General features: G+C 37.6%; 1 protein-coding gene across 3 annotated transcripts in view; it reads left to right on the forward strand.

Annotated features, from left to right (window-relative positions):
* LOC111154891 (TBC1 domain containing kinase) overlaps positions 1-15,502 on the forward strand; it is a 207,720-nt gene extending 192,218 nt beyond the window's left edge. For 2 of the 3 annotated variants that reach the window (XM_022514848.1, XM_022514856.1), the window contains one exon: positions 14,947-15,502. In XM_022514848.1, the coding sequence (XP_022370556.1) occupies positions 14,947-15,057 (111 nt within the window). In that variant the 3' untranslated portion in view covers positions 15,058-15,502. The remainder of the gene's footprint in view (positions 1-14,946) is intronic. The other variant, XM_022514839.1, reaches the window with a different exon arrangement.
* The last annotated feature ends 54 nt before the right edge of the window (positions 15,503-15,556 follow it).

The following is a 15,556-nucleotide window of genomic DNA, read 5'->3' on the forward strand; positions in this document are numbered from 1 at the left end:
TGATCCTTGCTGCTGCGTGACTAAGTTTAATTTGACAAGCTAAAAAAATGCAGACTGTATGTATTGGTAGGGTTAATGGGAGTAGGAAGACCACTCTATCAAAACAAGTGTAAAGTCAATTCAGGCTTCATGTAACATTTGAAATGAGAAAGATGGCAAGGTCTCATTCTTATCTCACTGCAGAAATAATCATCTTTTTAAAACTCACATGAGAGGGGCACCTGGGTGGCTCAGTAGGTTAGGCCTCTGCCTTCGGCTCAGGTCATGATCTCCATGTCCTGGAATCGAGCCCCACATCAGGCTCTCTGCTCAGCAGGGAGCCTGCTTCCCCCTCTCTCTCTGCCTACTTGTGATCTCTGTCTCTGTGTCAAATAAATAAATAAAATATTTAATAAATAAATAAAAATTTAAAAATAAAAATAAAATTCACATGAGAAACTGCATCTTCGATTGCTAAACCCGAATTCGATCTCTTAGGCATAGAAGAAAACATACCAGCATGATCTTTACAGAAAGTACCATAAAGGATAACTCTTATGAAACTGACATGTGCTGAATTAATCTCAGAGAGCTCATGTACAAATCTGTATATATTCAGATCAATAGGGGGAGGCAGAGATAAATCCATCATTCAAATTACAGATTAAATGAACTCATAAGGGGCGCCTGGGTGGCTCAGTGGGTTAAAGCCTCTGCCTTCGGCTCAGGTCATGATCCCAGGGTCCTGGGATCGAGCCCCACATCAGGCTCTCTGATCAACAGGGAGCCTGCTTCCTCCTCTCTCTCTGCCTGCTTCTCTGTCTACCTGTGATCTCCGTCTGTCAAATAAATAAATAAAATCTTTAAAAAAAAATGAACTCATAAGAAGGAGCATTGTTATATCCTTGAGCAGGTTACTCAGATTAAAGGAAATTTTTATTTTTAACATTAACAGATATTACTAAGGAAAAATATATGGGTTGTTTTGATACAGCAACCATTTCACTACCCCACTCCCAATGCAAGTTCAATGTCTCATGTATCTCTGCTGGACAGAATACCATCATGCATACACCTCTTTCCCAGAAGTAAATTATAATATTTAAGGAGAATGTTAACACCACAGTGTCATGCTTTAATGTGTTAGTGGTTACTTTTTTTCTTCCCTGTGGGGCAAGAATGTAGTGAGATCCAACTCTAGGACTAGTGATGACTGTCGGACTAGAAAATGGCCAACAACAGGGACCAGAACAAAATGAAAGTTAGTGTTTCTCTATCTTTAGAAAGTTCTTAAGAAAAACTGTAAACATCATATTGCTGTATTAGTCACTGAAATGCGTAAGACTTTATAAATAATTACCCTGGCTGGATTATATTTTGTGTTTATAAGACCACTAAAATTTCATCCCTGCCAGTGTACCACATTCAAAAGGTCATCTAAGAAAGAAACTGAAGGAATCTTTGCATTTCACTTGATCTTGTCAACCCTTTGGAAAATATTAGGAACATCTTGTCTTTCCCTTAAAATGGTATACTCTTGGCATAAAATCAGTGCTTTTCTTTTGTCATCAAAAGAAATATTCAGGACAGGCACTCCTGGGTGGCTCAGTCATTAAGTGTCTGCCTTTGGCTCAGGTCATGATCCCAACGTTATGGGATCGAGCCCCACGTTGGGTTCTCTGCTCGGCAGGGAGCCTGCTTCTCACTTTCCCACTCCCCCTGCTGGTGTTCCCTCGCTTGCTGTGTCTCTCTCTGTCAAATAAATAAATAAAATCTTAAAAAAAAATTATTCATCCGAGAACATAAGAGCCAGTGGCAATAATAAGCCATGTGCGCTATTATTGATATTATTCTTTCCTTTAAAACAAAACAAAGCCAAATAAAACAAAACAAAATAGAAAAGAGCCAAACATATATTTCTGAGTAACAGTTGATTCAGAAACATAGATGAGAGATGACTTTTGTGAAGGTTCCATGAGTGAGTACCTGATACTTTCTGCATGTGGCATGTAGGAATTAAATTTATAATACGGCATCTGTTATCAACTACAGATAATCAGATTTGCAATAGGAAACCATGCCATTGCAGCTATGTTTTTATATAAGAGAACAGTCCAATTGTGTTTATTCAGCCTTCCCCGTAGGCCAGTGGTATTTGGTTTGGGAATGTTAGGTTGGAAATCAGTCTGTACTGCAGTGATGGGAGGCTTCCACACTCTCAGCCCATGGCAAGAGTGCTCCCAGGGGACCAGGTGACTCTGAAAACACTTTCAGCCAAATCAGTATGTGTTGTCCCCATAGTAAACTTCTCTGGCTCCAGATGATATCTACCTAGTTCTTCAGATTAATATAATAATTTTAAACCACTTTGTATGAGAACTCTTACCTGTCAGAAAATGTATTAGGCCTCTTTATATTGTACCTTAAGCATTGGTGAAGAATGGGAAGTGAATTTCTTTTATGAGTTCCAAATATGCAAGGAATTCTTTCTTGGTCTTGTTAGACACATAAGCACTGGCTATCGTTAAACTTGGCTTTCTTTCTGGCTTATTCTTCGCCTTCTTGTCAGCAAATGTTTTGGTCTGTGGGTTTACATCAGATTATAAGGAAACATTTTAGATATTAATGTGGCTTGAACACATTAGACATAATATGATGCTTACAAGTAACAGTGAAACGTCTTCTGTATAGCTCTGCATTTATTAAATGTTGGGGGATAACTTACTTTAAAAGACCACCCAGCTACAACCTGCCTGATAGAGTCCCAGTTCTCATAGCTTTTCAAAGGTTTTGTGAAGTAAAAAGCAATGTGGAAGTTGTAGTAAAGAGAGCCCTAAGACACCTAACCAGACTTTGTTTTTTAAACATCTCCATTGGATGTATTATGTGTGCAAGCAGTTTTTAAAAAGAGGGAACTCATTTCAAGTTTTATGAAAAACTGCCAAGTCATCATCTGAATCTTGTGATCTCTGGCACCTATATTCTGACCTGTTATCTTGTTATCTTGTCTCAGTATGTGTTATTGTACATACCCACCCTGTCCTCCACAGCCCACTGTTTAATTAATTACTCCTTACCACAGGAATGTTCTAGCTGAATAACAAACTAACCATAGTTGCCCTCCCGCTTGACCTACAGAGGTTGGAACTTGGCCATGATCCATCAGAGCTCTAACTGTTTTGAATCTGAGTTTTTATTGTATACATTCTTTTCAGAGCATAGTATACTGTGTGTAATATGGCCAGTGGTTGAGACACAGTATGGGTTTACTGTTCTCAGTTGTCTAGTGTAAATGTAAGTTGATAAATGATTGTTGCTGAAATTCTGGTCCCAAATATCACAGATCAAAGGAAAATGTACCACAAGCTCATTAGAGCTCCTGACATATGGTGGTATTAGATGGTGGAATTTTATCAGAAGAGGCTTAGCGTCTGATATGAGTCAGTATGCTTTTTTTGTTAGAATAAGAACTGTTTTCAAAAAACAAAAACAAACAAAACAAAACAACTTTATGTCGTGTCTAAAAATATTTTCTCCTATTTTCTTACTGTCAACTTCAAAAAAAAGTCCCACATAGCCATTCCTAAGAGGGCTTGTTTGAAATTATAAGCGATTGTTAAACCTAATCTGTAAATCTAGAGGAAGACCCCAGGTACCATACGGATAAACACTAGATTCCTATTACCATATGGATAAACACTATCAAGTCTCAAAAATTAAAAATTAAATAGATTAGTATAAAGGAAAACTTCTAAACCAAGAGTCCATCATGACTTTTAGAAAGTCTTTGAACTAATTAAAATTACCTGTAAAATGTTATACAAGTGTGTCATTTTTTGAAAGAGACTAGATCCCTAGCTTTCATCTAATTGCTGAAAATATATGTAATCTAGTAAGCAGTAAACGTTACTAGTATACATTACTGCTCTATTATAAACAGTTCATCATAAACACTGTGAACCCTACCTTACATTCCATTTGGGGACAAATATGCTGTTTAAGTTTAAATCTGTACAATTGTGAGGTGTCATAAATGACTCTCCTATTAATGGATCAATAGGGGGAAGAGGAAGAGAGGAAAGAAGGAAACTAGCTTATAGTATTTAATATGAATCAAGCACTTATACATACGATATCTAATCCTCCCAACAACACTGTATGTATGCTATTCAAGTGTATTATTACTACATATTTAACAGGTGAGGACACTAAGGCCAAAAATGCTGAGTTATTTACCCAAGTTCCCATAGCTAACCAGTGGCAGAACCCTGATTCAAACTGTACTAACTACAAAGTTCCTACACTTTTCTCCATACCACCCAGTCTGTTTGAATGAAATGATGAGTTATTTCACATTCTTGACTAGTGACAACAAATTATATAGAAAATTATTATTTGTCCTATCACCCTGCTAGCTAGGTCTGGAATTCTCTCATCCCTACTATCCACCTGTCGTAAGTCGGTTCACTGTACCTCATGCCTGACTTACCACAACTTCCAATGTCTCTAACTGCAATCCCCTTCCCCCAGTTTTACCCCACAACTAAGGTGAGCTTTTTGAAATGTAAATCGGATCATTGTCAAAATACCTTTGTGACTTTTTGTTGCCTTCAAAATAAAATTCAAATCCTACTCACCATCTATAAGGCCCTTTATGATCTGGGCTCTGCTTTGTGTTCCAAGTTCATCCCTCACTGCTCTTTCCTCAGCCTCTTAGATTCCAGCCATAACTAACTACCTGTAGTTCCTATCTCTTGTCTTTTTGTACTTCTGTTTGGAGCATTCTTCCCACTTCTGTTCACCTGGGTAATTCCCATTACCCAGTCTTAAATAGCTGTTTATATAAAGAACTATTTCTTAACTCCTCAGATCTTGTACTAAATACCCTTCCCAAGTGCTCATATCTTTTCGTTTTATAATGACATTGGGATGATTAAAATATATAGAATTTCTGTGTGCATTAGATAAGATCCTTCCTTCCTTTAGTGAACACAGTACCACATAAGGGCACAAAGTTTGCAAAGGAGAGGATGGGCTACATTTCATGCTCCACTTACCCCTTTTCCAGGTTCTCTCATGCAGTGCACAATTTGTCCAACCATGTATGATGGCTCTATATAGCACTTATCAAATGGTATTTTAATTGCCTCTTCTCTTCTCTGCATCTCCAACTAAACTCCAAGCTCATTGAAGACAAGGATTATATTATATTCATTGTTGTACCCCTGGCTCCCGGCATCATGCCTTGGAAGTAGAAAGCACTCAAAAAATATTTGATGTTTGAATTAATGACTAAGTTAATGAATGAACACATGAGAAATAATAGTTTGCTGTAGACTGCACATTTGCAGAAATTAGTGAAAAGAGAAAGACAAAAGAAAAAATACTAATATCAGCTACTAGTTTAATTCAAGACAACAAACATTAAGTGCTTACATGATGGAACTATTATGAGAAAACAGAAAGGAGAAAGGCATAGTCCTTTGCCCTCAAAAAACTTACAATCTAGTTAGGAAGATAAGACATGTATGCAACCAATTAAAACTCAAAGCAGAATGTAGCATGTGCTATGTGAAGTTTATAATTAAAGTTCTAGAAAATCAATGAGAAGGAAGAAATTTCTTCCAGTTAAATGAAGGGTTCCTAAATCTTCATGGAGAAGAAGATAACAGACCTTAAATTATGAGTAGAATTTCAGTAAGGAAATGTATTGGGAGGAGGGCCATGGTCAGGAAGGAACATTCCAGGCAAAGGAAATAGCACATGCTGATTGGAAAGCACAGAGCTTCTTTGAAGAGCATTCTAGCTATAGACAAGCTGGAAAGCTAGAAGAGTCTGGAAGTAGATGGCCTTGAATGCTATACTAAGGAGTTTACATGTAATAGTGAGGCACTATTAAAGGTTTTTAAAAAGGAAAGTAATACTAACAGCTGTATTTAGAAAGTCATTTGGCAAATTACTTCTAGTGTCTTCCCTCTCCTTTGCCCTTGATCCCAATAAAATAGAAATTTTTAAACACCAAAAACCAGAGACCAGTCAAAGAATTTCACTCTCTCTGTATTCCCAGTCTATTCCAATGCTAGGTTCTTCCCAGATTCTACCTTTATACTGATCTTGTCTCACACTTGCAATCTCCTGCTATCTAAATAGTTTGTAAGCCCCCACTTAGCAAAGCTCTCATGGCTCTGAGAAAAGGAAATTGGAGTTTGTCTGAGACTGACAGCCAAAGTCCTGCAACTTTCAAAAGGACATTGGGGAAATGGCCTCACTGCTTTTGTCATGTGATTCAAGGCATCTGGTAACATTCTGTCACTATCTTTTCTTACCTTATTCAGGACACTAAGAGACAATCTTCTCATTAATCTTTAACTTATGTGTTAATAAATGCATGTATTTATAAAATGAGTAAATAAGCATAAATCTAAAATGAAGAATTTCTTTTGTCCTTAAAATATAAAGAAATTTTAGACTTAATATTATCAAAATGAAATTTTTCAGTAAGGACTTTTTGGGTACTATATGTTGTCCTTCCTGACTATAGAGAAGCAAGCTATTCCTTGGAAAGGATCCATAGATCTTGAGTCACCTTGCTTAATGGTAATCCCCCTTAGGAAGGAAAACATCTCTACACAATAGTGTTAGGGTCTCAGGATTTCCTGAGGGCCTCCATATTGCTCTGTGTAGGCAGCAGAGTGCCAAGCAAATGGAAAAGGAAAAACTAAAAGCACAAGAACCATTTAGGAACTAATCCAAGAGTAATTAGGATCTAAAATGGAGTAGGAGCAGAGGAATGGAAAAGAAGGAATCAATCCAAGACAATCGCAGAGAAAACTGACACAGCTTTGTACCTAAATGAACATGGAGCCAAAGTCAAAAGTCAAAAATATACCTTGGCTAATTGAATTTAAACTTTTAAAAAAGGTTTTTTTAAGTCAAAGATAACCTTAAAATTTCCAGATTGGGTTTTTGGGGAGGTTGCTGATACCTTTAATAGAATTAGGAAGAGAACGTCGATTTGGAGGAAGTCTGATGAATTTTGGACATACTGAGTTTGAAGTGCTAATGGGAAATGAGGACTAAAACATCAATTAAGGATTTAAAGGTTTAGACTAGAATTCGGAGAATTAAAACAGGATGTGTAAACACATAGAATCCTTCCACTTATGAAATAAGCACTTAGTATTTTACAATACAGAAAAAAGTAGAGTTTTCTTTCTTATAATTAAATATAATAGCTTATAAATGCATTATCCCAGAATGGAAGACAAATTCCAGCTGATGGGCTCAACAACAGACTGTCAAAAGACCATTAAAAGATATAACTAAAATTTATTTCAGGAAATTGTAAAAATCCATTGTCTCCATTATAAACTAGCTTATAATTTTTTTAAAAATTGCTTTAGTGCACATGATTGGTAGAAGAGATCAACAAAGAAAACAAGAGATCAAAGGAAGATGGAAGGGGAAGGAAGGAAAACACCATTTGACATGTGCACCATGGGCCTTCAGAAAGTTGTTTTTAAAGATTTGTTTATTTATTTGAGAGAGAGAGAGAGCACTAGTGGGTGGGTGGGTGGGTGGGTGGGGGAAATGAAGAGGGAGAGAGAGAGAATCTTAAGCAGACTCACTGCTAAGCACAGAGCCCAACTCAACACTTTATCTCACTGACCTGAGATCATGACCTGAGCTGAGAGTTTTGAAAAGAGGAAGGTATAATTAAATACGTCAGATGTTGCTGATGGGTAAAGTAAGATTCAAGTTGAGACTTAAAAATCGGATTTGGCAGTGTGACAAAGTGGAGATTGTTGTTGACCTTTGTAAGAGTATTTTAGGGGAGTGATGGAGACAATAGTCTGATTAGAGTAGATTCAAGAGAGAATAGGCTTTCTGCAAAGAAATGAAGAGATAAAACAAATGTATAGATTACAGGAGACTTAAAAGCCATCCTTCAGTCATAATGTGTGAACCTTGTTTGGATCCTGATGCAAATAAACAGATTGTAAATATAGATAAGTTGGTGATGGATGGATGGGTGGATAGATGGATGGATGGATGAATGCAAAGATGACATTTATGAAGTAATTGTAAATGCGAACACTTACTAAATAATTAAAGGATTATTGTTAATATTTTCTAGATGTATAATGATACTGTGGTTATATTTTTAAGTATTTTTGTTTTAAGGATACATATTTATGTACAAAATGATAGATGAGATTTACCTCAAAATAATGGTTGTAGTCAAGAAGAGTGAATGGAAGGAACAAATGAAATAAACTATCTGAGCTGTAATTACTGAAACTGGGTTTTGGGTACCTAGGGGCTCATTATACCATTCTTGTCTATTTATATATTTTTTTGACTTTTTTTTTAATAAAAAAGGTAAAGAGAGAATGGGAAGACATAAGATGGAGATAGAAACTATATAGGCAACAGAAAATTAAAATAAAACTACAACTATTTAGAAAAAAACTACAATTATTTATATATCTACTTATATAACACAGACTATTAAAAATGTTTTTTTAAGATACAGTCTTATATACAACATAGTATGGATTGTGGATATCCCAGACACCATTAGGATAGCTATCCTTAACAAAACAAACATGGATTTAATAAAATTTAATTAATTTAATAAATCCTAGGCCATATTGGCTGTTTATATACATGCTCCCATTTTTTCCTTATTGCATAAATAACCATTTTACAGTATATAAGATTCTACATTAATACCCTGGAATTAACAGTTCTGCTCCTTACTTGTCACAAGTGCCTGTGGTAAGGTGTAAGATGATTGCTGACCTTATGTTCACCTTCTTACTTTTGCTCTGCTGTGGACTTTACTTCTGTGAGTCAAATGAAAGTGTAATTACTGCTTAATAGATGTTATTGCTTAATTGTTATTAGATGTTATTACTATGAAAACCAGTTTTGCACCTTATTTAGTACTCTCTTTTCAGCATTAATGAGATATAACTGATACATAGGAATTATATATATATTAAAAGTATACAACTTGATATTTTGGTATATGTACACATTATAAAATATTCACCACAATCAAACAAATTAACATGTCATCACCTCACATAATCAGCATTTTCTTTCTTTTTCTTCTTAGCAAATTTTCAGCAAACAATATAGTATTATTATACTTGTAACTGTAATTGCCATGTTGTACATTAGGTCTCTAGGACTTCATCTTGCATAACTGGACCTTTGTACCCTTTGACCAACATCTGTCCATCTCCTTTCTCAAACCCCTTCACCCCTAGCAACCACCATTCTACTCTCTGCTTCTATGACTGACTATTTTTGATTCCACATATCAGCAAAATCATGCAGTATTTGTCCTTATGTGTCTGGTTTATTTCATATAGCATAATGTTCTCTAGCTATACCCATGATATCCCAAATGGCAGGAGTTCCTTTTTTATGGCTCAATAATATTCCCATGTGTGTTCTGTGTGTGTAGCCATTATCCATCGATGAGCATAGGTTATTTCCTTATCTTGACTACTGTGACTAGTTTTGCAATGAATATGGGAGTATAGATACCAAAATCCAGATTTCATTTCCTTTAGGTACATACTTAGAAGTTGGATTGCTGGATCATATGGTAGTTCTATTTTTAGTTTCTTAAAGAACCTCCACACTGTTTTCCATAATGGCCAAACCAATATACATTCCTATTAAATGCATACAAGGGCTCCCTTAAGTAACTTATTTAAGAAGGTAAACTTATGTAGTACTTTAAAGAAAATAAACATTAGTGTGTTAATTATAAAATATCTAAATACAGAAGACTAGCAGAAGATGGAACACTTATCTCAGTTATGGAAAGAACACAACAAGGATTGAAATAAAAAGGACATTTCAAAATTATACTTGACTATATAATCAAGGGAAAAGATCAGTGGCATATTAGGTAAATCATTCTTAACTTTTCCTAGTACTCCTTGTCACAGCTCTCATGTTTCTAACTGGGAGCACTGAGATGACCCCTTCAAGTGATCAAGACCTCAGAATTTATTAATGACCTCAGAATTTCTAAAATAATCAGGACAAGACAGCACTTGGGTTATTTTTAACCCAAGGCCACACTGTACTCTAGATGTGGAAATAATCCCATATTCTGTTTCTCATCTTATCTCATCCCACACTTATAGAGTTGTCCAGCCAAACTTAGAAATAGGTACATAATTTGTGTGAGGTACCAGTCCAGCCCTAACCACATAGTGCCAGAAATATTAAATGGACACCATATTTTCAGAATTGCAGGAGCTCAAGAGGATATATAGGACTAATACAACATCAGCCTCACAACCACAAAACCAAGAAAATAAAATTACTACAGCTATTCATTACAGGATAATTTGCCAGTTCCCTTATTCAGTTCTGTGTCCAACCAAAAGTAATATATCCATGTCCCAAGTTTAGCAATATTTGGAGGGAAAGGAATGGACAAATAAAATGGAAGAGAGAAAAGGACCTCCGTTCGAGCTTCACCAGAGTGTTAGTTAGTTCATGGTAATTGTCCAGTTCCCAATACAAACTTAAAACTCACGAGGCCAAAGTTTCCCATCAAGAAATTTAATTGTCCTGCAATGTGCTCCTTTCCGAATCTTGCAGAAGCCAAATTTTCTTAGCTGCCTGTGGGTTCTACCCAAGTCTGTGACCCGGGACACCCAGTGAGAAACAACATGATCCTGTTCTCTGCTTCTCTTAAATCTTACCCATATTCAGCCTTAATTTCTTGGCCTTAGTTATGCTATACCACTCTGTAGCAGATAAAAATATCCCTTTCCTCCACTCATTCTCCTCCTATAACAGATCTTGACTTCCACTGGACAAACATGCCAGCTTCTTAATCCAAGTTAAGATGAAAGACAGAGAAAAACAAAAAGGAGTGGCACCCACAAGAGCCTGCCACTTTCAGACAGTGCTCTTTTGAGGTGTGTCTACCTAAGCCCTAGAAATGAAAAGAACAGCCAGATTCTCCTAACCAGAGGAATGACAAAAATGCAAGAGCTTTGCCTTTTCCACATGGGAGTACTTCCCACAAGAAATGCAGCTGTCCCTGCCATCTCTGAGTCCCAAAATCCTATCCCAGCAAATATCAGATCCTGCCAGCTCCACATGGGATGTTGACCTATAGATCTCAGCTGGTCGTGCAGTTGGAAGAACCCCATTCTCTACACGTAGGACTTGGTCTCCCAAATTCCAGCCCTCCAAACATGCCAGCCTCTTTAGCGCAAGGTGACTTGCTCTCCACATGGGACTATACTTACTAAAATTGCAGCTTGAGGTCTCAGACAAACCTCACCAGCAAACGAATCCCATTATCTAGTAAAATTATTCTCAATGCTGGCTACACAATAGAATAACCCAGAACACTTCAAAACAAGCAGATGAAGAACCTGATGTTAGGGCGATAGCCCAAAAAAATTCTACTTATTGCTGATCTGGAGTGGGTCTGGGTATCATTGTTGACTAAAAAAGCACCCAGATGAGTCTGACAGCTCCATAACCACTGGTCCGATATGACATCCTGCCACTTCTGCCAAGGATATTGCTCAGTGAGTCTAGGTTTGTGACTTTTGTTTGAAGTCCGGCCTCTCCCAAAGCTGCAGCTACAGGCTACTCTAGATTCTTTTTTTTTTTTTTAAGATATTTTATTTATTTATTTGACAGAGAGAGAGAGATCACAAGTAGGCAGAGAGGTAGGCAGAGAGAGGGGGAAGCAGGCTCCCTGCTAAGCAGAGAGCCTGATGCGGGGCTCGATCCCAGGACCCTGAGATCATGGCCTGAGCCGAAGGCAGAGGCTTTACCCCACTGAGCCACCCAGGTGCCCCTACTCTAGATTCTTAATCACCAAAGTCCAGTACCCTGTATGTTAACACCCTAAAGCTGCCAAAGCCCTGCCAGATGAAGAATGAAAGATGGATGAAACCCGGAACTCTACATGCCTGGTTCTCCTGTGCTCCACCACCTGTCTTCTCCATGAGTGATGTGGCTTTTTTCACATGGAAACCACCCCGGACATTCACAGCCCTTTCCTCCCTCCCTAACCTGTCAGGCTATGGCCACAGAGAACACAATTGTAATCATCGCATCTGGATTCCCACTCCCTTCAGGAGTCAATAAAAGAGGGATGGGAGGGAGGATCAGCTTCCTTTAACCCCTGTTAAATTCAGAGGTACCCCAAACTTCTACTTGTATAATCGCCTACTACTTGAGGTTATTCGTTCCTATCTCCTCCACTGATCTATAAGCACTGCAAAAACTGGAACAGTGCATGGTACTCAGTAAGTACTCACTAAAATGTATGATCAATGAATGAATGAATGAAGAGGAAACGCTGCCATGGTAGGAGTGGAAAAGATCCAGTCATGCCTTCACTGTTAGGCCCCCTATTTAACATGGGTACTTGCAACCACAAGCAGAGCAGAACTCAAAATCCTAAACTGAAAACTCAACATTGGCTCTTTGTCTTTACTTAAGCACAGCCTTGCTTTTCAAGGCACCAAAACATTTGCCATCTCCTTGTATTCTGCTTCTACTTTTCTTCTTAGACCTCCCACATAGCACCACCCTAATTGTTCCAAAGTGCTCTATTCTGCCTGCTTTGCCGTCACCACTTCCAGCTCAGTGGCAGACTAGTTGTTATGTCCCTCCTTAAAATAATCTTGGGAACTCTTTCTAGCTCTACAGCATAGTGTCAGAGAGATTAAGTTAAATGTACAGTAGGAAGTCCTTCCTTCCTTGCTTTCTGACTTCTACAGTGTTTTGAAGTACTCAATGCTAAGACTGCTTATCGACAAGATTTTTTTCAATAACGGTAGTTTATCTTAGAGTTCCGGCTTCTGTGTTAATTGTATTGCTACATGTGGGAGAATGAAGCAAAGATGTTTCAGTAATCATATGGTACCAGGGACTGTGCTGCCTGCACTTGACTCAGAGCAGATGAATCTAGTTCCTCTGCTGTTAAGGACTGAAGTTCAAAGAGAAACAAGCAAGAACAGCATGAAGACCAGTTCACAGTAATAGTCTATCTCACTTGATAGCTTTTGAAATACAGATGCGCTGTCTTTCTTCAACATTGATTACTATTAAAGATACTTCCAGGTGGCTAAAAGAGTATTGGCTCTGAAATGTAAATGGCCATTGAATCTATTAAGGCACTGCAGAGAATGATGGAAAAGATCAGTGGGGTCAGCAGTATTAAGGTCCATTTCTGTGAGTCATTTTGAGGATTGTTAAAGACCCCAGTCCAGCAATGTCTATTGCATCTAGTTACTGATACCTTTATCTTGTTGGCTCTAGGTGGTATGTTCCAAAATACTGTCCTCAGACTACCCACTTTAATATCATCTAGTGGTGTTTGTTTAAAACAACTACCACCACCACAATAAAAAACACTTTCTTGAGCCTAGATCAATAAAGCAGAATCCCTGGGGTTGAGGCCTTGAACTTATCCTGAGCGAAACATTCAGCTTTTGAACCATGCAGTGTAGACTGCTTGCTTGAGACTTCACCAGCTGTTAAGCTTCACCCACTCTCAATAGCGGTATCAGCAGGTTTTCATTTTTCTGGAGGGACCGGAGATCAAGTTTGACAAAGTAATTGAAAAGAACTTGAGGTCGCAAGTACCCAAGGAGAAGGAAGAAAACAAACACCCCCAAGGAGAGGGAATAGAAATAGAATGCCAGAGTCCAAGAAAACCCTTCTTTCCTTCATCCTTTTGTCCCAGGTTGTATGTCCTATGTCTTGGTTTAGTTTAGTCCAACAAGCATATATTGAGCCCCTGTCATGTGCCAGGCACTAGGGATAAAAAGAAAGAGAACAGTCTCACTGTCCTAGGGAAGCAGGCTCTTAAATTTAAATAAGCATGGTAAGCAAAAGACAGAGATTTAGCCCAAGGAATTTTACAGGCTAAGAAGAGAGGTTTGTAATGGAGACTTAGCATGTAGGGAAGAAATTGCATGAGTAGGGAAATAAATAGAAATTAGGCAGGTGGGGGTGGTGGGGGCGGGGGCTTTTGAGGAGGAACTAAAGGCTATCCAGGAGCTGGTGGGAAATAGTACATGTTCCCAACAAAGGGCAACCTGCACAACCAAAATGCTCTGCATCCTAAAGTGACCTCATTTATGTTGGGATTGACAAGAAGTTCAGGACTGCTTTATCATAAGGTCAAAGGACTGGAGAAAGATAACCAATGATCCTAGATAGGTAGACATGGGCCAAGTCAGGAAGATATATGTATGTCTTGTTAACTTTTCAAAGTCCTATTTTGCTAACCATCCAGAAGACCTCTTGGATGTCCTTGGATGACCTCTTGGAATCCTTCAAATTCATTCCAAGTTTATGGTCTCAAACTGTTCATTACAGTTGCTCCAGAAACATGTTACAACAAGTTTATGGCCCTCTCTGGGACATTACACGAGAATTGCAACAACTAATAAAGGGACAGTAATATCAAAAATTGTTCAATATAGATTTGAGAATGTTTTAACTATCACTGGAAAGATACATGAAAAATAGTAATGATCTCTGGAGAGGGAAACTGAGAGGAGAGGTAGGAGGAATTTACATCTCACTGTATACTTTTTGTACTCTTTGAATATTACATTCAAATATTATATATTTTATGTTATAAAATATTATATATAATATATATTCAAAAATTACGCATACCATGTATATTTATTGCCTCTTCCAACAAGCTTAAAAGAGAACTAAAGAGACACATTTATTCTATAGTATAAAGAACTTGTCAACATGTTAAATGGTGATTTGATTTATATTGAAAACCCAAAATAGTGATTCACTGATAGAACAATGATAATAATAGTATTATTAAAGAAGTTTTATCTTTCACAGCTTGAGGGGAAAAAATGGGATTGGAGAAGTACAGATTTTGTATATCCTCTATAAATTTGCCCCCCCCTTTATTTTTTTCAGTTTGCAGCACATCTTGTGAAGATGAAATATCCAAGAATTTGCATTCTAGATGGTGGCATTAATAAGATCAAGCCCACAGGCCTCCTCACTGTCCCATCTCCTCAAATATGAAGAACCAAGACTGTGACTATGAAAAGGACAGAGAGGTATCAGCTCCCAACTGCCCAACTCTTCATGGCCTCGCTACTCGAAGACAGAGCTAGACTTCCAGATTGTTGCATTTCCATAAAGTTTTATCACAAAACATTTTTTTTTAATCTCATAACTCACATGTTCAGCTATCCAGGCACAAACTTGACTGTACATGTATTGCTGAAAGAATGTCCTTAACAGTGAAATCTGATCATGTATTTTTACCACAGTGCATCACAAAGCCAGAGGAATTCAGCTGACAAGGCAGATTTAACATTATCAAGAAATCTCAATTGCACTGAAAAGTTGTCTCCAACTGCAATGACCAGACAGTCCTAACAAAGGTATTGTTTAGAAACATAGACTGAATGGGGGTTGGAATAATCTTTCCATGATAGTGAAAAGTAAAAAGCTATTCACAATATATTCCTTATAAGTAAATGCTATATTTGGCAACTCATTTTTGGCCCAGACAGAT

Source organism: Enhydra lutris, unplaced genomic scaffold, assembly GCF_002288905.1.
Source record: "Enhydra lutris kenyoni isolate GAN:26980312 unplaced genomic scaffold, ASM228890v2 scaffoldscaffold3, whole genome shotgun sequence".
In the NCBI taxonomy this organism is placed as follows: domain Eukaryota; kingdom Metazoa; phylum Chordata; class Mammalia; order Carnivora; family Mustelidae; genus Enhydra; species Enhydra lutris.